General features: G+C 60.5%; 1 protein-coding gene across 2 annotated transcripts; it reads left to right on the top strand.

Moving 5' to 3' along the window:
• Window positions 1-520: 520 nt before the first annotated feature.
• Window positions 521-18,157, top strand: STARD3 (StAR related lipid transfer domain containing 3). 2 transcript variants are annotated; one of them, XM_051794660.1, is made up of 16 exons: window positions 574-613; window positions 1,477-1,546; window positions 4,474-4,729; window positions 7,165-7,242; window positions 7,460-7,537; window positions 7,647-7,700; window positions 7,800-7,917; window positions 8,932-9,027; window positions 9,718-9,773; window positions 10,463-10,555; window positions 11,733-11,795; window positions 12,746-12,841; window positions 13,314-13,393; window positions 13,756-13,860; window positions 14,983-15,076; window positions 17,034-18,157. In XM_051794660.1, the coding sequence occupies exons 3-16, from the start codon at window positions 4,517-4,519 to the stop codon at window positions 17,136-17,138; spliced, it is 1,329 nt and encodes a 442-aa protein (XP_051650620.1). In that variant the 5' UTR covers window positions 574-613; window positions 1,477-1,546; window positions 4,474-4,516; the 3' UTR covers window positions 17,139-18,157. The 2 variants fall into 2 exon arrangements, with proteins under 2 accessions (XP_051650619.1, XP_051650620.1); XM_051794659.1 differs by lacking the exon at window positions 1,477-1,546 and having other exon boundaries at window positions 521-613; window positions 17,034-18,155.
• Window positions 18,158-18,470: the final 313 nt, after the last annotated feature.

Below are 18,470 nucleotides of genomic sequence, written 5' to 3'. Positions count from 1 at the left end.
GGGTGGTCTCGACCCCCATATGGGGGTGGTGACAGCTCAGGGGTGTGGGGCAGGGGATGGGGGTGTTCTGGGGGCCAGAGAAGGGGGATATGGGGCAGGACCAAGTCCATGTCCAAGGTGTCCATGGACATCTCTCTCCCCCCCAATGTGCAGAATGGTCCTTCCCAGCCCCACTGATCCACCTCCCCTTTGGGAATGGTCTCTCCCAGGCCCATGGATTCTGCCTCCCACAGTGCTGAATGGTCTCTCCCTCCCTCACCCCACAGACATCCTCCCCCCCCCCATAGCGAATGGTCTTTCCTTCACCCCTCGGATCCCCCTCCCTTTTTGGGAATGGAATCTCCCAGCCCCACTGACCCCCCCATGGTGAATGGTCTCTTCCAGCCCCATAGATTCCCCCTCCACGTACAATGGTCTCTCCCAGCTTCACAGACCCCTCCCCCCGCAATGATATCAATGGTCTCTCCCAGCCCCAGTGCCCCCCCCGGTGTGAATGGTCCCCCCCGCCCCCCCCGCGGCCGGCGATGGTCGGTGCCGCCGTTTCCCTTCCGGGGTCGGAGGTGACGGCGGGGCCGGAAGCGGCTCCCGGCGGGACCGGACCCGGCACCGGGAGGTACCGGAGGGATCGGGGGGGCTTTGGGGGGGTCCGGGGGAGCTTTGGGGGGGTCCGGGGGAGCTTTGGGGGGCCTGGGGGCACCTCGACGGGGCTCCGATACGGCCCCGGCCCCTGTGCGAGGGCCCCGGTGCCGCCGCGGGCCCGGGAGCGCGGCCGCCGGTGGGGACGGGACGGGGCTGTCCCGGGGGAGTCCCGGGGTAGGGACGGGCCCGTTAAACGCTCTGGCCACCCCCACCTTCCGCTCCCGGTTCATCGGCGGGACCGGGAGCCCCGCGAGCGCCTGCGAACCGGGAATGGCGAGAGGGAGGAGGGGGGGGTCCCGGTACCGGGGAGGGGCTGTCGGGGGGCACCGGGGCTGGTGGGGGGATCTCAGGGGGCTCCTCGTGGAGCAGAGAGGCTCTGGGGGGCTCCTCGTAGGACTGAGAGGTTCCTTGGGGGGGTAGAAGGGCTTTTGGGGGGGTTAATTGTAGGACAGAGGGGCTTTTGGGGGGGCCCATCGGGGGCTCATTGTAGGTCAGAGGGGCTCTGGGGGGTCCCACAGGCTCTTGGGGGTCCCAGCCCTGCCCTCTCCTCAATCCCACGGCAAACTCCGACCTCTGGGACACCCCACAGTGATCCCGGGGTGGCTGCGGGGTGGAGGGTCCTGGCTGTGATCCCAAACGCTTCCCACTGCTCCGGGGGGTTCTTGGAAGATCCCCCGGGCTCCGTCCCCTCCTGGGGGCACAGGGAAGGCCCCAGGGACCCCCTTTGCCGGCTCCCGGTGCTGGCTCGGGGCGGGGGGGGGCTGCAGAGGGGCTTTTGGGGTGTTCCCGGGCTGCACATCCCGGGAGAGGTGACAGGAGGGTTTGTCACGGGAACAGGGAGGCGAGGGAGGAAGGAGAAGTGGAGTCACGAGATGGGAAGAAAAAAAATCTCCTGACTTGGAGACAGGTCATTAACATGCAAATGGGGCTAATGAGGGGAGGGGGAGAGGGTGACACCGCGGGGAGGGGATGACAGGGGGCTTTGAGGGGCTGTGGCAGGGACAGGAGGTGCCCGAGGATGTTTTGGTGCCCAGAGTCCTGCTGGCACTGTCCTGGTGGTGTTTTGGGGTGGTGGCACTGGGCTGGTGGTGTTTTGGGGTGGTGACACTGGGCTGGGGGTGTTTTGGGGTGGTGACACCGGGCTGGGGGTGTTTTGGGGTGATGACACTGGGCTGGGGGTGTTTTGGGGTGGTGACACTGAGCTGGGGGTGTTTTGGGGTGGTGACACTGAGCTGGGGGTGTTTTGGGGTGGTGACACTGAGCTGAGGGTGTTTTGGGGTGGTGACACTGCTCTGGGGGTGTTTTGGGGTGGTGGCACTGAGCTGGGGGTGTTTTGGGGTGGTGGCACCGGGCTGGGGGTGTTTCACTGCCTGCTGGTGCTGGATATTGGATCAGGATCCCAACTCTCCACCTCTCTTCCATGCTCACTTCCCACTGGGATTCCCTGCCCATATGGAATCACCCCTGGTCCCTGCAGCCCCTGTCGCCTCCTGATCCCCGAACCAGGAGGTTTCACCAGCAAAAATCCTCCCTCAGAGTCCAAAAATCCCCTTTTTTTGAGGCAGAGAAGCTCTGGAGGGTCCCTGCAGTGCCCCCCCTGTGTGCCCCTTGCTGGAGCAGGATCATGGAGTCATTTTAGGCTGGAAAAGCCCTCCAAGGCCACCAAGTCCAACCCTCAACTGTCACCACTAACCCCGAGTGCCGCATCCACAGCTTTTTTTTTTTGTGAACATTCCAGGGATGGGGACTCCACCATTCCCTGGGCAGCCCCTTCCAGTGCCTGACCACCCTTTCCATGAAGGAATTCCTCCCTCTGGTCCCGTCCTCCTCATTCCCTGGGAGCAGAGCCCGACCCTCGGCTGACCCCCCCCCCCATTCCCGGCAGCGGGAGCGAGCGGGATGCGGAGGATGCTGGAATGCATAATACAGCACCAGGGAGCTCAATAATTCATCTGCCACCCAGGAACAGCCGCCTTGCTCCGCTCCCTCTCATCCAGGCCCTGCTCTCAGCCTTCCAGCATTCCTGCCCCACGGTGCTGGGGTGTTCCCTCGGGAATCCGTGGTGCCTGGACGGTTTGGGATGGCGGTGGGGGGGGGGATATATGTTCCAAACCAAGCTTAAACCTCCTTGGGAAGGCTGGGATTAATGATGGATGAGCTGCACCAGGGCTGCTGTGTCCCCATATCCCTATGTCCTGTCATGTCCTGCCGTGTCCCAACACCCCGCCCTGGCCCCTCGGCATCCCGGGATGGGGTCCCTGGGGCCTCCCAGGGCGATTTTAAAGCGCTGTGAAAGTTGGGAGGAGGGGGCTGCCTAAGTGCAAAGTGCTGTAGGAGGGGGGGAGGGGGCGGCGGCGGCCCCGGCGTGAGGTGATTTATTATTTATCCCCCGCAGATGTCCTTAACTTTTGTCACTTTGAGCCGGGCCCGGCGCCTGGAGCAGCTGATCCGAAGTGACAGGGCTTCCAGCTCCTTTGGAAGTGCCTCCGAGAGAGGGACTAGCAGGGACTTGACAGGAGTCCAGCTTTGTTCCCTTCCCGGCCCTGCTGCTCCCCGGGGATGGGACGCAGGGGCCGCTGGCTCAGGGATCCAGATGAGCCCCAGGTCACCCCAAATCAGGCCGTGCTCGGTGCTCCAGTGTCCAGGGGGCTTGGCAGCTTCGCCTGCCCCCATGGATTGCCCCTTCCCAAAGGCCTGGGCACAGCCCTGTGTTGTTTTTCCCTGGTTGTTGCAGTTGGGGTCTGTGGTGGACGAATCCCAGCAGGCACGGAACTGCCCCGGAGCTCACACCACAAACAGAACAGGAGGGGGTTCTTTTGGGAGGCAAAACATCCCAGAGCAGGAGGGTTTGGGAGGGAGGGAGGCTGTGGGGGTGACTGGGAGGTGGCACTGACAGATCCCTGGTCCGACCTGTTCTGGCATCCTCGTTCCGTGTTTGTCTCCCGTGCCCGTGTCACGCTCCAGCTCCACAGGGCCCTCCTTGTGCTCCTCTGACGGAGAGGAAACATCTCAGCACAATGCTTGGCACAGCTGCAGGAAAACAGGCTCAGAATTCCAGCACCTCGCTCGTGCCGGGACCGCGTGTGCCCGGCACCGCCAGCCCTGGGCTGGGACACGGAGCAGCCCCTTCCCTGCTGCCTCTCTGCTGCTCTGCCTGGCCCAGCTGGGCACCAGACCCACCATCCCACCCCTGGGGGGGAGCAGGGTCCTGTTCTGGCTGTGCAGGTTGGGATCTGTGCCCTCGGCTCCCGAGGCTTTGCCTTCCCTGCACAGGGAAGCGTGAGGTGATCCTGGGGACTGCTCCTGAAACATCCTGAGGCCCCTTTCCCTGCTTCCATGACATCTTTGTGTGGGGTTTGTGGCCCCTTTTGCCTCCTGTCACGGCCTTTCCGTGGGATTTGCAGCCCCTTTTCCTGCTACTATGGTATCTCCATGAGGTTTGGGGTCCCTTTTCCTTCCATCACACCGTCTCCATGGGGTTTGCAGCCCCTTTTTCTGCTTCCATGGCATCTCCATGGGGTTTGTGGCCCCTTTTCCTTCTGCCATGGCATCCCTGTGAGGTTTGAGGCTCCTTTTTCTGCTGTCACAGCTTAAAGCCCATCCAGTCCCACCCCCTGCCATGGGCTGGGACACCTTCCACTATCCCAGGTTGCTCCAACCTGGCCTTGGACACTTCCAGGGATGGGGCAGCCACAGCTTCTCTGGGCAACCTGTGCCAGGGCCTCCCCACCCTCCCAGGGAGGAATTCCTTCCCAATATCTGATCCTCATGGGGTTATTTGCCTCTGGGGGGTGGCAGGAGGGGTGTCTGAGTGTCCCCGGTGTCCCCCCGCAGGTGACGCTGCCGTGGCCGACGTTCCCGGTGCCGATCCCGGAGGATGAACAAGCCCACGGACCTGCAGCACGACCTGGAACGCAGCCTGCCAGCCATCGCCTCCATCAGCTCCTCCCTCTCCCAGAGCCAGGGCTTCTCCCCCTACTTCTTGTCCCCGGAGAAGAGGAAGGTCATCTCGGATGTGAGGAGGACCTTCTGCCTCTTCGTCACCTTCGACCTGCTCTTCATCTCCCTGCTCTGGATCATCGAGCTCAATGTGAGTTGGAGGAAACAAAACCCGGGAATCTTTGCCCTGTTTAGGCTCCCTCAGTTGATTGCTCTGTCCCAGCACTCCTGGGACCAATCTTTGTTTGCTCTTCCCAGCGCTGGCTGTTCCTGAGTGTAAACTAAAGTCCAGCTCGTTTCCTGCCCCGGGCTCTGTGGGGGCTGTCCAGGGTCGTTAACACCGTGTTGTGTTCTAACGAGATCCAGGGCTCCTGGAATCACCAGGTTGAGCCAAATTTCCCTGCTGCTCCCCTGGCCTTAAGCAAAGCTGCTCCCTGGGCTCACTGCTGTTGTGTTCTCTGAGGAGGGGAGGATCCTTGAGGGGCTTTGATCCCAAAATACTGCTGCTAATCTCAGCTTTGGAAAGCTGGAGGTGCTGTTCCACCTCCCAAGGGACTGTAACACGAGGGGCTTGGTCCCCTCTGACTCTCACAAACTGCTACCTTTGCTCCGTGTTGCAACCACCAGGAAAATCCAGTTTATTTACCCCAGTCCCACCGGGCCCAGGTCCCTCCCTGGGCTGTGTTTTGTTTTTATTTTCCCTGGATCAGTCCTGACTGGTTTCAGGCACTCCATGTCCTTCCCTGGAAGAGATGATCTGATAGACCTCGGGCTCTGGCCTTGGTTATCAGCACTGGATCCTGCTCACTTTTACAGCCCTTATCTCTGCCCTTCTTATCACTGTGTGTCTGCACTTAACAGATTGTCCTGGCAGCAGCTCCTCACCCTGCCCTGGGAGCCCCAGGAGACCCCTGCCCTTCATCCCCTTAGGAAAAACCACCTCCCAGCCAGCATTCCAGCGATGCCAGTGGTGTCCAGCACGCCCAGTTTGGACCCCGGCCTCCTGCTCCTGTCCCAGTTCTCCCAGGGGGAGGTGCTGCCTCCAAACCAGCAATTCCAGCCCCGGGGAGATAATCCTGGCTCGGTCACCAGGGTGATGCCGAGCGTGGGTCGTTCAGGTAGCCATTAATGAGTGACTAACTGCTGATATTTGGGCCCCGAGCCGAAATGCTGCATATTTAAAGCTATTAGAGCAGCTTATTTGCCTGGTTATGAAGAGCAACGATTTGGTATCATGACTAATGGGCCTTTTTTTTTTCCCTTTTTGTTATCCCAACGGTTTCCTCGGCTCAGAGATAAGCTGAGCAAATTGCCCCTCGTTAAGAGCAAACTGTAATTCTGCAGAGACAAAGAGATGCCTCGGGTCGTTTGTCTGCCTTGTCCACAGCCTGTGTTTGAGCTGAAAGCAGCCCCCAAAAGCCAACACCCAGAGCTTTGCCTGTGTCTCATCCCTCCTGGAGCATCCCGTGGTGTGGGAAGAGGCTCTTGGTGGCAAAGCTGGCACAAGTCCCGTGGCCACAGACCAGCTGGAGGAACAGCCCAGCACTGCTTTGCCCCCTCTCCTTGCCCCCCTCTCCCTGGATTTTAAGCCCCAGCCCTTGCCCAGAGGGATCCCTTCCCAATGGCTCCTCTCCTGACCTTGGAGGGTGCCAGGACACCTCCTGCCAAGGGCTGGCCCGAGATCCACCACCTCGTTCCTCGCAGCCCATCCAAGAGCTCCTCACATCCAGCCCCTCCCAGCCAGCTGGGCCCAGCTCGGACCAACAGCCTGAAGGTGCAGCACTTGTCCCATCTCCTCACAAGCAGCCATCCCAGCTCCCAGGATTTGTGGTGCCAGGGCTGTCAGACCCAGGATTATCTCGGGGTGAGGCGGGAATGCTCCTCTCTGAGCCTTTTCCATGAATCCCAGAGAGTGGTTTTGCCTCTTCCAGGTTCCCTCAGTGCCCCTGGCTGGGCATCCTCCTCTCCTCCCCCTTCCCTTTGCCAGCACATTTGAACCTGCTGGTTTCCTCCTTCCACCACGTTTCCTGGAGTGCTGCTGTGAGCTGTGGGAAGCTGTGGCTGGGAAGGAAGGAGAGGGGACCCCTCAGTGCTTGGCAGGAGGAGGATCCTTAAACCCCCCTCCATGTCCCGGGTGACCCCGAGAGCCCTGGCAGGGGGATGTTCTGATGGCTCAGTGCGTTACTGAAGGTGCTGCAGAAGCATTTCCCTGTGGTTTTCCACTTTTTCCACATCTCCCCCCGTTCCTCTGAAGTCTGTCACTTGGAAGCAGTGGGAGGTGCCCACCCAGGGCCTTCAGGATCTGGTGGCTCTGGCTGTGCTGAGCCAGAGGAGCGGATTTGGGTGTTGGAAAGCAGCACATGGAGGTGTTTAATGTCCCTGCCTGCCCAACCCACGCTCCTCAACGTGAATCCCGGGGGGAAATGTGCTCTGGGATCCTCCCTGCTCCTGTGCTGGGCAGCATTTGTATTCCAGGTGCCTTCCTTGCCCTGGCCATAACCCCAGGCACTGCTTGGCAGGGCTCCTTCTCCTGGGAGTTCCTTATCAGTGCACTCAGCAGCTTCCTGCTTCCCTCTCTCCCCTCAGACCAAGGATGGCATCCAGAAGAACCTGAAGGATGAAATCATCGATTACAAGTTCAAGAGCTCTTTCTTTGACATATTTGTGAGTATCTCAGCCTCCTGCAGGGCTCGGGGAGGGGGGGACAGGGAGGCTCTGGGGTGTCCCCACAACCCAAACCTTGATTCCCAGCCGGTCACAGCCTCGACCCCGCCTGTCCCTCGAGAGCTGGCACCTGTCCCTGCCCCCCGTCCCTGCCCCCCCAGCAGCTGGCACTGGGGCAGGGGCAGTGACTGGTGTCTCTGGGGGGGTGTTGGTGCAGCTCCTGGCCCTGTTTCGGTTCGTGGTGCTGCTCCTGGGCTACGCCGTCATCCGCCTGCGCCACTGGTGGGTCATCGCGGTAAGAGCCACTTTGGCCTCTCCTGGTTTCGTTTTCCCTCTCCCCCTGGGCTCCACGGGGATCTGAGGCACTTATTTATTTATCTGAGCCACGTCAATTCACCTTCCAGGTCACCACACTGGTCTCCAGTGCCTTCCTGATTGTGAAGGTCATCCTCTCCGAGGTTGGTTTCCCTGCCCTCCCTTCGTGCTTCCTTGATGCTTGTTGGTTTGTTTTTTTTTTAATCCCATTTGGGTAATTCCCTGTGTTTTCCTCCACACAGCTTCTGACCAAAGGGGCTTTTGGCTACTTGCTTCCCATCGTCTCGTTTGTCATTGCCTGGCTGGAGACCTGGTTCCTGGATTTTAAAGTCCTCACTCAGGAAGCAGAAGAGGAGCGATGTGAGTACCTCGCTCCTCCCTGGTAGGGGTTGGATGAAAGCACCAGGCCTGGGGTTGCTGCTGCTTTGACAGCACCTTTTATCTGACATTTCTGGAGAAGGCATCTCCAGGCTGGCTGGGATGGGAAGTGCCTGACTCAGTTCTGCTAATGGTGTACGAGTCCCTTCAGGGGAAGAAAATACCAGATTATAAAAAGCATCTTTTAATTGAGGGGAGAAAAATGTGCCAGATTCCCCAGTGTCTGGATCCTCTGAATGGGAGAAAGTGTTTGGAAGCAGTGAGGCAAATGCCAGGCGGAGTGTTGGACTCCATGTCCCTGATCCCTGTGCTTGGATCTGTCTGGAGACCTTTCCAGGGGGATTGCTGCAGTTATGGGGCACGGTGTGAGTTATGGGGTGTGACATTCCACAGCCTGTGGTCTCTGAGGTCACCCTGAGCACAAACTGAGCCTGACCTAATGCTTTCCACGTCACCCTGTAACCCCCAGGGTCCTTCCAGGAAGCGGGTACTCATCCTGGACTGGAATAGCTGCCCATTCCTGCAGCAGCACAAGGATTTGTCCCTCTTCCAGGCCTCACTGGCTGGGAAGTGGCACTGAACGAGGGGGCATTTGTCAGGCAGGGCTGGATCAGAAATGCTGTGACTGACTGGAAAGCACCAGAGGATGTTTGGGTCTTGCAAGGAGGCTTTAAGATGAAAAATGATCAAGTGTTTAATGCCTCTATTGGATTAGGCTCAGGTTCCAAATTGCTTCCAGGGGAAGCTCTTATTTAATTAGATGCTTAATCGCCTTTGGATTATTTGACAGGCAGAAGAGCCCATTGATCTCCGGGCAGATAAAACGTCTCAGACAAAAGATGAGGCAACAGGAGCTGCAAAGCTCATGGGCTGGCTGGTGTCAGTGGGAAAACTCAGGGGAAAATGTGGGAAACGAGTGGCTGGGAGGGTGTTTGGGCAGGGCTGGGACCCCTGGGTGGGGATACCAGTGTGTAATCCCTGTGCTCCCGTTCCCAGGGTACCTGGCAGCCCAGGCTGCGGCCTCACGGCCCCTGCTCTACCCCCGGGCCCTCTCTGAGGGGCAGTTCTACTCCCCCCCTGAGTCCTTTGCAGGTAAGAAGTGCTGTTCTCCTCCCCTGAGCCCTTCCCTCCCTTCCCAGCTCATCCTCACGACATTCCTCACCTCCACATCCCTTCCCTGAGCCTTCAAGGACTGACACTGCCAAACAGGGACCCTTTTCCTCGCCCTGCCCCTGTACCTGGGCAGGGCTGGCACTGCTACACTGTCCTCATGCCACCTTTTTGTCGGAGCCACCCTGGGGCCCACGTGCCAGGATGCAGCTCCCTGGGAAACCAGAGCCTTGTGTGGTCTTGGGATTAAATCCTCTGAGCTGTGTGCTTGGAAAAGGCTGCCTGGGGATGAGGGCACGGGGTTGGGTGGGCACAGGCAGGGGAGGAACAGGGCTGGCAGCACATCCCTGCCCTGGGAAACTACCCTGGGACACCAGCTGTGCTGGCACTGGAGCAGGGAGATGTCACCTGGAGCTGTTATTCCAGTGTAGGTGACACTCAGGATGAGCTCAGCCTTCCAGAGCTGTTATCCCAGTGTAGGTGACACCCAGGATGAGCCCAGCCTTCCAGAGCTGAGCAGGTGTTCAGGGACACAGGGCTGGAGTCATCCTCACTGACAGCCCTTCCCGTTGGATATGGGACAGGGATCAGACACTGCCCCCAGGAGAAGGTCAGAGGGTTGTACCAGTGGGACTTTCGTTAACTGTGAATTAATTGGGTGTTTCCCCACAGGGTCAGACAATGAGTCGGATGAGGAAGGCACAGGGAGGAAGCCCTTGACAGCTCAGGTAAACTGAGGCAGCACAGCCCGAGGCTGGGACTGTCCCTCTTCCTCTCCAGGCTGATGTGGGGCTGTGGGAATCTCCCCCGTCCTGCTGTCCCCCATTCCACACCCTCTGCTCTGGGGATGTGTGGCTGAGCCCCTCGTGGCCACCACAGGAAGGGTCCCCTGAGCCCCCCAGCTTCACCCCACTCCCCCAGGGCTGTGTCTTCTTCCCTGCAGCATCCCACAGGGATGTGTCCTGGCTCTGCTCCTGCCTGTCCTCCTTCCATCCCTGCTTTTTTGGTCGCATTCCAGCACGGGCATCACCTCCCTGTCCCCATGACTTGCGGGGTGACCCTTCACCTCCCCAAAACCTGGCTGGGCACGGGCTTTGTGGCCTTTTCCAATGGTCCTGCTGCCGTTCAGCCCCCGTTGTGGCTGCTCCAGGAAGGAAGCTGCACATCCCAGAGCCCTTTGCCTGCTGGAAGCCCTCACGCTGAGGCAGGAGCCGCAGCTGGTGTGTGGATCCGAGCCAGGGCGGGGAGCGTGACTTGGAGCTCCAAAATGAGGCCTCTGTGACCCAAATTAAGAGATTTCTGATCCCCTTTTCCCTGTGCCAGCCTGGAGAGTCGGGGAAGGGGGGGGGAGCAGCTTTACACACCCCCCTCAGGCCTCCTGCACGCCCAGCTAATGAAACCCTCCCTGCTTTCCCAGGAAAAGGAGTATGTCCGGCAAGGCAAGGAGGCCATGGAGGTCGTGGACCAAATCCTCGCCCAGGAGGAGAACTGGAAGTTCGAGAAAAACAATGCAAGTGTGGTGTGGTGTCCCCCCCCTCCCAGAGCTGGCAGAGGGCACGGATGGCTTAGCAAAAACCGGGACAAACGAGGCTTTGGAAGCCTCCTTGCGCCATGAAAAATTAACAAGCGTTACAATTACCTGATTGAATTAGGAATCTCTTCCAGTTCAGTTAAATGCAAAATCTCCTCTTATTTAATTAGACGTTTAATTGCCTTGCAGTTTGACGGGAGCAGGAGCCCAGCCCTCCTCCCTCTGGCCGGTGGTGGGTGGGCAGGGTTGGAGGGCTCACCTTTGGGGTGAGCACTGGAATGCTGCTCCCATGGCTCCAGCTCAGCTCTTACTCCATGGAAAGGTGCCTTGGAGCCTGCTGGGCGGACCCAAACTGGGGTCTTGGCCCACATGGGAGCAGGAAGTGTGGGGTACAGACTGCTCTTCCCACCCCCAAATCCACTGGTGTCCCCCCTTCCCCAGCACAGGGACCTGGAGTGTAAATCTAGGATGTGTCTTTGCCCACCCCAGAATTTCCTGGGGTGTCCAGAGCTCTGAAGGGTGGGGAGAAAGAGGAGGTGTCTCTGCCCCCCAAACCCAACCAGGGTTTTTTTTTCCCCGAGGTGGAAACACGACTGGGGAGGTGCGAGCCCTGCAAAGTGCTGTCTCATCTGGTGTTTCAAATTCCCCTGTCAAGTGATCCTTTGTCTGATGCCAAACTAGCTGGGCAGATTGTTTTCTTTTTCCAAAGGGGGATGGATTTAAATAGACTAATCAGAGTTTAACACAGGGCTAACGATGAAAGGTTTTCCTGTGCCCATGCCCAGCCCCTCGGGGGGGGCTCAGCTCCGGCATCGGTGGCACCGGCAGCGCTGGCACCGACCCCTCTCTCCTGCCCCGGTGCTGCAAAGAGAGTTTGACCTTGACGTGGGGTTTGCAGGCTGGCACGGGGCGGATTCTTTTTCTGTCTCACCCCTGCTGCCTCTCTGGATGTTGTTTTGTTGATGGAAATTTGGGCATGGCCAGCTGAAACGTGCTCGGGGCGGTTTCTGTGCCCGCTGTGGGGGACGGGGGGACATTGGAGGGGAGAAGGGGGTTCCTCAGGGTGGCAGGAACCTCAGGGTTTTGCCTGGCTTCACCCCAGATAGGAGCAATTCCTTTTGCTTACACAAATACAACTTTCTTATCTCTTGCACAGGACTTTGGTGATGTTGTTTACACTTTTGAAATCCCTTTCCACGGCAAGACCTTTATTCTAAAGGTAAGAACCTCCCTGGATCGATTCCTCAGCCAGTCTGGCACAGGCAAAGGGCCACAGCTCAGCTTTCAGGACAGGTCAGGGCTGCAGAACACGCTCCCTGTGCTTGAGACAGATGAACTGCACTGGGGAATCTCTCCAGGAAAACCCCTTGGCCGGCAGACAAACTCCCCAGCAAACACCCCGGGCCCCGGACTCTGCCGGGAGAATTGGGAGCAGGTGACTGCAAGACTCGCTTCCAACCCCAGCATCTCGGGCTAATCTGACCAAGGAGGCTAATTGGAACTAATTGCCAGCAAGACCAGGGCTGAGCAGGCGTCTGCTGCTGCCTGGCACCGGGAAGAGCCGCTCGGAAGTGCCTTGCTCCGTGCCCTCTCCCAAGCTGGAGAGCCTTGGCTGGGAACCACGCTCTAATGAAGCGGCGGCGCTGCCGTGGCTTCTCTTTGTTCCAGTGCATATGTTGCCTCGCTGGCAGGAGCTGCCAGTGGAGCAGCTCTTGTGTGTGTTCACCAGGAAAAGCTGGATGGTCCCACTTTTACTGCATTAACCGTTTGCCTCCAAAGATCCCCGGTCCCGTGGGGATGTGCGTGGGGGGAAAATGGATGGTGGGCGTGGTGGAGCTTGGAATGGCTTGGAGAGTCTAAAATGCGGCTTCCCGAAGCCATGGTGCACGGGGAGCTGCTGGGAATTGGGGTGGGAGAGGAGGCAAACAGGCAGACCCTTGCCCTCACACCAGCACAGAGCTCAGTGCTCCCAAACCCTGTGGGTTTGTGCCCCCCAGTGCCCTGGGAGCACTGGGACAGGGGTGACACCCGTGGCTTTGGCTGCACGCATGCCAGGCCGCTCTCCAGTATGATCCCCCTTGTCCTTTGTGTCCTGCCCTGTGTTCCTTAAAAATAATCTTCCCCAAGGGGAGCAGAGGGCCTGGCTGACTGCTCTGGCTGTGTCCTCAGGCTTTCCTGCAGTGCTCTCCCGAGCTGGTTTACCAGGAGGTGATTCTCCAGCCGGAGAAGATGATCCTGTGGAACAGAACGGTGGCAGCGTGCCAGGTGAGCGTGCTGGACAAAGATGGCTTAATCACAGGAGCTCCTTGGAGCGGAGAGCTGGAGCTTCCCAGCCCAGCACAGGCTGCTGGCAGTGCCCAGGCCGTGCTGGAGCCGAGCTGGGTCCCAGTCGCTGAGGCGTTAAATCTCCGCCGCTCATCCCAGCGCCGCGCGGCAGCCGCTGCCTGAGCCCAGCCAAGAGCCCGTGAGGTGGGCAGGGAGAGGGGCCAAGGCTGAGCTGAGCCTGCCTGTGCTTGCTGGAGCGTCTGGGCGTTGTGCTGGGGAGCTGGAGGTGACACCTGTGCCCCCCAAAAAACTCGGGAGGCAAACCCGTCACACACCAGCAGCAAACTCGCCCCCCTCCGCTGCCAGAGACCCTGTGGGTGCTCTGATCCCAGTGCTGGTTTGGGGGAGGCTCTTGGCACTTGGAGGCACAGCCTGCACAAATCTCTCTTGTTTTTGTTTATCCCCTCCCCAGATCTTGCAGCGGATCGAGGACAACACGATTGTCTCGTACGACGTGGCGGCCGGAGCTGCCGGAGGGGTGGTTTCCCCAAGGTCAGTTCATCCCACTCTGTTCATGCTGAGCCCCCCAAACACCCCCCAAACCACAGGGAGAGCCCTCTGAGGGCACTGGAAATGCTCTGGGCTGGCTGGGAGCTCCGATGTCACTGCTGTGTGACCCTCCCAAGGGCGAGCAGCCCCTGAAATTTTCCTCCAGACATTCCTGGCAGGATTCTCAGAGCTCCAAACCTCAGGCGGCCGCTCGGTCGGGCTCCCACATATCAGTGCTGGCTGTGCTTTGTCCCTGTGTTGACACAGCCCTGCCACAGCCTTTCCCAGCAGTCAGGGGAGCGGGATCTGTTCCCTCCACATGCCATGTGTGTGTGCTGAGCAGGCAGTGCCCTTTCTTTGCTCAGGGATTTCGTGAACGTGCGTCGGATCGAGAGGAGAAGGGACAGGTACGTTTCCTCAGGGATATCGACCACGCACAGCCTGAAGCCTCCTCTCTCCAAGTACGTCAGGTAAGAGCCAGGGGCTCTTTTTCTCAGCTGGGATCACTCACTTCAAATGAAGCTTTAGGGCAAAGAGCCACTTAGCTGCAAACCCTGCTGCCTTTCCTGGCAGGGCTTGCAGGAAGCCGAGCTATTTGTGGAGCCAAACCTCGCTTCCCTTGCTCGTCTCCCTTTGTTCAAGAAACTCTCTGTGCTGTCAGTGTTGCTGGGGCGTTTCCCAGCTCAGGGGAGTGGAGGTGCCCAACCAGCAGCAGCACCAGCCCCGTCCCAGTCCGCATCCTGTTTGTGCAGCAGGAATTTCGGAGGGGCAGTAAGCACCTGGATGTACTCCCAGCCTCTCACATGCCTTGTGCTCCTCGTAAACCGAGTTTAAGTCATGGAGAGAAGGTCCCGTGGGTGAAAGAAGGATGGAGCAGCTCCCAAAATCTCAGCAGGGCTTTGGCCTCTCCCGTTCAGAAGGGCCAGGCTGGTGCTGGGTCCTGGCAGGGTCGGGCTCAGCAGACAAGGACTCCTTGTTCCTGCCGGGGCCCAGCTGTGCTGCCGTGCTCCCACGTCGTTTTTCCCAATAATCTGGTTAAAGTAATTGCCATTTTATCTCAGAGCTGCCTCACTCCATTTAAGAGCAGGGGACTTCGAGGCCTGGAAAAATCCTTCAACAAATATACCCAGCAAAAACAGTGTGTTCTGGGGAGGGAAGGGAAACCTGTGTCTGGGCTGTGTGTGTGTGCACAGCTCCCGTCTCGGGGATGGATCAGATGGTGCCAGCAAGGATCTGGGGGCTGGAGTGACAGGATCCTTGTCCTGAGCCTGTCCTGAGCACACAGGGCTTCCCTGGGACCTCTTGGTTGTGCCTGGCTGGGAAACCTTCCCGTGGGGAAGAGCTGGCACAGTCCAGAGGCAGAGCTGCTGCTCTGGCACCACCACTGCCAAGGCACCTGTGGGAAGCCTGCCCTGCCATGCTGGCTCGTGCACCTGGAGCCAAGGAACACCTTCCTGGGCTCTCCACATCTGCTCCTGCCCCGCCGGGCCCCGGCCCTGGCTGCCGGGCGGGATCCACACGGAGCATCCCAGAGCAGTGCAGGATTCCAGCCAGCCCTGGCTCTGGCTGATCCTCTTGGCTCTGCTCCACAGGGGTGAGAATGGACCCGGAGGATTCATCGTCCTCAAGTGTCCCAGCAACCCCAGGGTCTGCACCTTCATCTGGATTCTCAACACGGATCTGAAGGTAAAGCTGGTTCCTGGTCCCCAGTGCAGCTCTCCCGGGGGCTCTGGCATCCCAGGGCCCTGCTCCTGGATCCCAGCAGCCATGGGAGTGGTTCCTTATCAAACACTGCCCCGAAGGGGCTCAGGTGGAGGTTGAACTACCCCAAAATCCCCCTCGTTGCCCCGGTGAGGAGGTGGGGAAGCTCTTCCTTACCTGAGAGATTTCATTTAGGGGTTTCACCTCTGAGTGCAGGACTGGGGTTAAGGGAGGTTTTTATCCAGTTTGGGAACAAAAAACTGTTGGTCACGGGAGTTTTGCCTGGCTACTCCCAGGAATGCTCCAAAGGGGCAATTCCCAGCTCCAACTCCCCCCCACAAACAACCACGGCCACCCCATATCCACCCGGGGGGAATGAGGTTTCCCAGGTCCGGAGCTCTTTGTGGAGCTGTTGCCAGTGGCCTTGCCGGTGGCCCGGGAGAGCCCGGGATGGGGTGGGAGTGGGAGCAGGAGCAGGAGCAGAGCCGGGCCCGTTCCTGCCCCCGCGGAAGGTTGACGTGGTAACGGCGCTGCCGCAGCGGCACAAAGGCTCCATTCATCGCTGTGCTGCAGCAGCCCCAGCCCTCCCCTCCCTCCCCTCCCACGGCCCTCTCCCCTCCCCTCCCCCAGAGGCTCCTGCCTGCCTTGCCAAAGGCTTTGGGAAGTGCTCTGGAGCGGGGCAGTGCCCTCCCGCCCCGTTGTGCCAGGGATGCGTTTTCTCCTTCATGGATCTGGCTCCGATGCCTGTAAGGGGTTTGAGGGGGGTAAACAAACCCCTGTGATGGGGCTCGGAAAGAGAAGAGGTTCCTTGTGCTTCCCGGGCCGGAGCCGCCTCCGTGGTGGGAGGAATTCCGGAGCGGCCGAGCTATAAATAACCCCCAACTGCTCCCAGCGCCTTCCCGAGGGGCTCTGCCAGTGCCCAGACCCCCTCCGGAGCTGCTCCCTGCTTCCTTTGGCCCTGGAGGGGTATTTATAGCCCGTGGCTCATCCCTTCCTGCTCCGGGAGGGGGGAGGATTCCAGGATTCCGCACGTGTGTGTGTTTGGGTCCGTGTGGGGAGGTGACTGAAATGGCCCCTGGAACAGCGGCCTCGCACTCTCCTGCCCTTTTATCGGAGAGGAAACCCTCTCCAGGGAAAAATCTGTGCTGGAACCCCCCAATCTGAGGGCAGGGGGGTGTCCTGTGCCCACCTGACCCCCAGGATAGTTGCCCCCTCATCCCTCCCTGCTCGGGACCCCTGGAGCAGCTCCCGGTCCTGCCTGGGCTCCCTCCCCCCGCAGGGACTGGGATTATTATTTTTTTCCTGGATCTCCCATCATGGAGCCGAGGCTGAGGCGGGTGGGGGTGAGTCGTGCAGGGCTTTTTTAGGGAAATCAAACCACGTTGCAGATCCTCCCCCGGATCGGAGCTCCGCGAGAGCCGCAGCTCCGCACCGTGGTGCTCCTGGAGCATCCCTGGAGCATCCCTGGAGCATCCCTGGAGCCCCCATCCCAAACCTCACAGAGGGCTCCTGCATCCCTGGAGCCCCTCCGGAGCCCCCAGCCCCAAACCTTGCTCGTGGCTCTGTGTCCCTGTCCCTGGAACCCCCTGGGATGGGGTTGGATGGGATGGGACGGGACAGGGTGGGATGGGATGGGGGCAGACCCCAGCCCCAAATCCTGCTCATGGGCTTCACATCTCTGGAACTTCTTGGATTGAAACAGGAGCAGCCCCTCGGCCCAAAACCCTCACTTGTGTCCCTGGAGCACCCCTTGGGGTGGGAAGGGGACCAGCCCCCAGCCCCAAACCTCACCCATGGCTCCTGCATCCCGGGAACTCCCCGGGGTGGGATGAGGGCAGCTCCCATTCCCAAACTTGTGCTCGTGATTCTGTGTCCCTGGAAGGCCCTGGGGTGGGATGGGGCCAGTCCCCAGCCCTGTGCCAGCCCCGTTGTGTCCCTGCAGGGTCGGCTGCCGCGGTACCTGATCCACCAGAGCCTGGCTGCCACCATGTTCGAGTTCGCCTTCCACCTGCGCCAGCGCATGGCCGAGCTCTGCTCCAAGCCCTGAGGACATTCCACAGCCCTCTCTGCTCCAGAGGGGGGGACAGGACCCTACACCCCCTCTCCAGGGAGAGGACCCCCTGCTGCCAGCGCTGGGCTGACCCCGGGCAGGGGGCTCAGCTCCTCCTGCCCCCTCGTTGGAGCCCTGGAACCACTGACTGTTATGTGCCAAACCCCTGCTCTGCCCTTCTCTGGGGCTGGGATGACCCCCCCTGCCCCACACAGGGCAGGTGTGACCCCCCCCCACCCCACACAGGGGGTGGGGGCTCAGCTGTGACCCCCAAATTCCTGTCCTTGCACCCCAATTCCATGAGGAAGAGGGGACGGGAGTGGAGGCCGCGACGGGGTGAGGGCACAGCCGAGCCCCGTGCCAGCTCTGACCTCGGGGTTTAGGCACAGCCTGTGCCCCCCCCACACCCCCTGTGCCCCCCGGGGCTGTGCCCCCCACCCCGGGGCACGGCTGGGACTGCACAAACCCCCTCCATGGGGCCGGGTGAGCCCTTCCCCCTTCCCGATCCCGCAGCTCCCGGCGCGGGATTTGCCTTAAGCAGAGACTTTGATCCTTTTTGGGGGTGGGAGGGGGGAAGTTGGGGGTTGGGGGGGGCGCGGGGGCGACTGCGGTTTCTCTACCTGTGAGCTCCGTGTGCTGCTCTAAAAACAGCAGCAGCAGCAGCAGCGCGGGGCCCCCCCCCGCACGCGGGGGCTGCACGAAGGGAGGGGGGGCACCCAGAGCAACACACCCCCCCTGGGGCTCTCTGCACACCCCCCCCTTCCCCATGGCCTGGGGATCTGCCCCCGACCCCCCCCCGAAGTCTGTGAGGGGGGAATTAAAGCCTTGCACTGTTTGCAGCTCCTCGTGCCCCTCGTGCCCTTTGTCACCCGCGGGGATCGAAGCCCAGGAATGGGGTCACCCCAGAGCCCTCCCCCCGCCCCGGGCACAAAGGGTGGGGTCTCCAGGCTCCTTTGGCCGTGGGTGGTGGCAGTGGCTGTGGGTGTCCCTGCTCCTGGGTGTCACTGTCTCCCCCACCCCGTGGTGGCACCGGCAGCACTGTGGGTGAGGAGCCTCCATGTCTGCACCCGGTGCCCCCCGTGCCCCCCAACCCTCGGTGCTTCCCTGGGGTGGGACCCCCACAGCTGGGGGGTGGCTGGGGGTGGCTGGAGCCCCACGTCCCCCCCTTGTCACCAGCCCCATGCCCGTGAGCCCAGGGCCGCTGGCACCCGGCAGGCACCCATCTGTTGGCCCTATAAACAGCCCGGGGGAGGCCCTATAAACAGCCTGTTTGGGGGGCCCTGCAGCCAGAACCCCCCTTGTCCTGAGGGAGGGCCCCCGATGTCCCTC

Source organism: Manacus candei, unplaced genomic scaffold (assembly GCF_025592945.1).
Source record: "Manacus candei isolate 608988 ecotype Guabito, Panama unplaced genomic scaffold, ASM2559294v1 h1tg000040l, whole genome shotgun sequence".
NCBI classification, from domain to species: Eukaryota; Metazoa; Chordata; class Aves; order Passeriformes; family Pipridae; genus Manacus; species Manacus candei.
The sequence above is the reverse complement of the archived record's forward strand: the minus strand, read 5'-3'. Positions and strand labels throughout refer to the sequence as shown.

Bases quoted from the DNA above. Each gene is read 5' to 3' on its own strand.
- STARD3 (XM_051794660.1), top strand. From the start codon at position 4,517: ATGAACAAGCCCACGGACCTGCAGCACGACCTGGAACGCAGCCTGCCA. The intron at 11,796-12,745 runs GTAAGAACCTCC...CTGTGTCCTCAG, and splicing joins GCAAGACCTTTATTCTAAAG to GCTTTCCTGCAGTGCTCTCC. The intron at 15,077-17,033 runs GTAAAGCTGGTT...GTGTCCCTGCAG, and splicing joins TTCTCAACACGGATCTGAAG to GGTCGGCTGCCGCGGTACCT.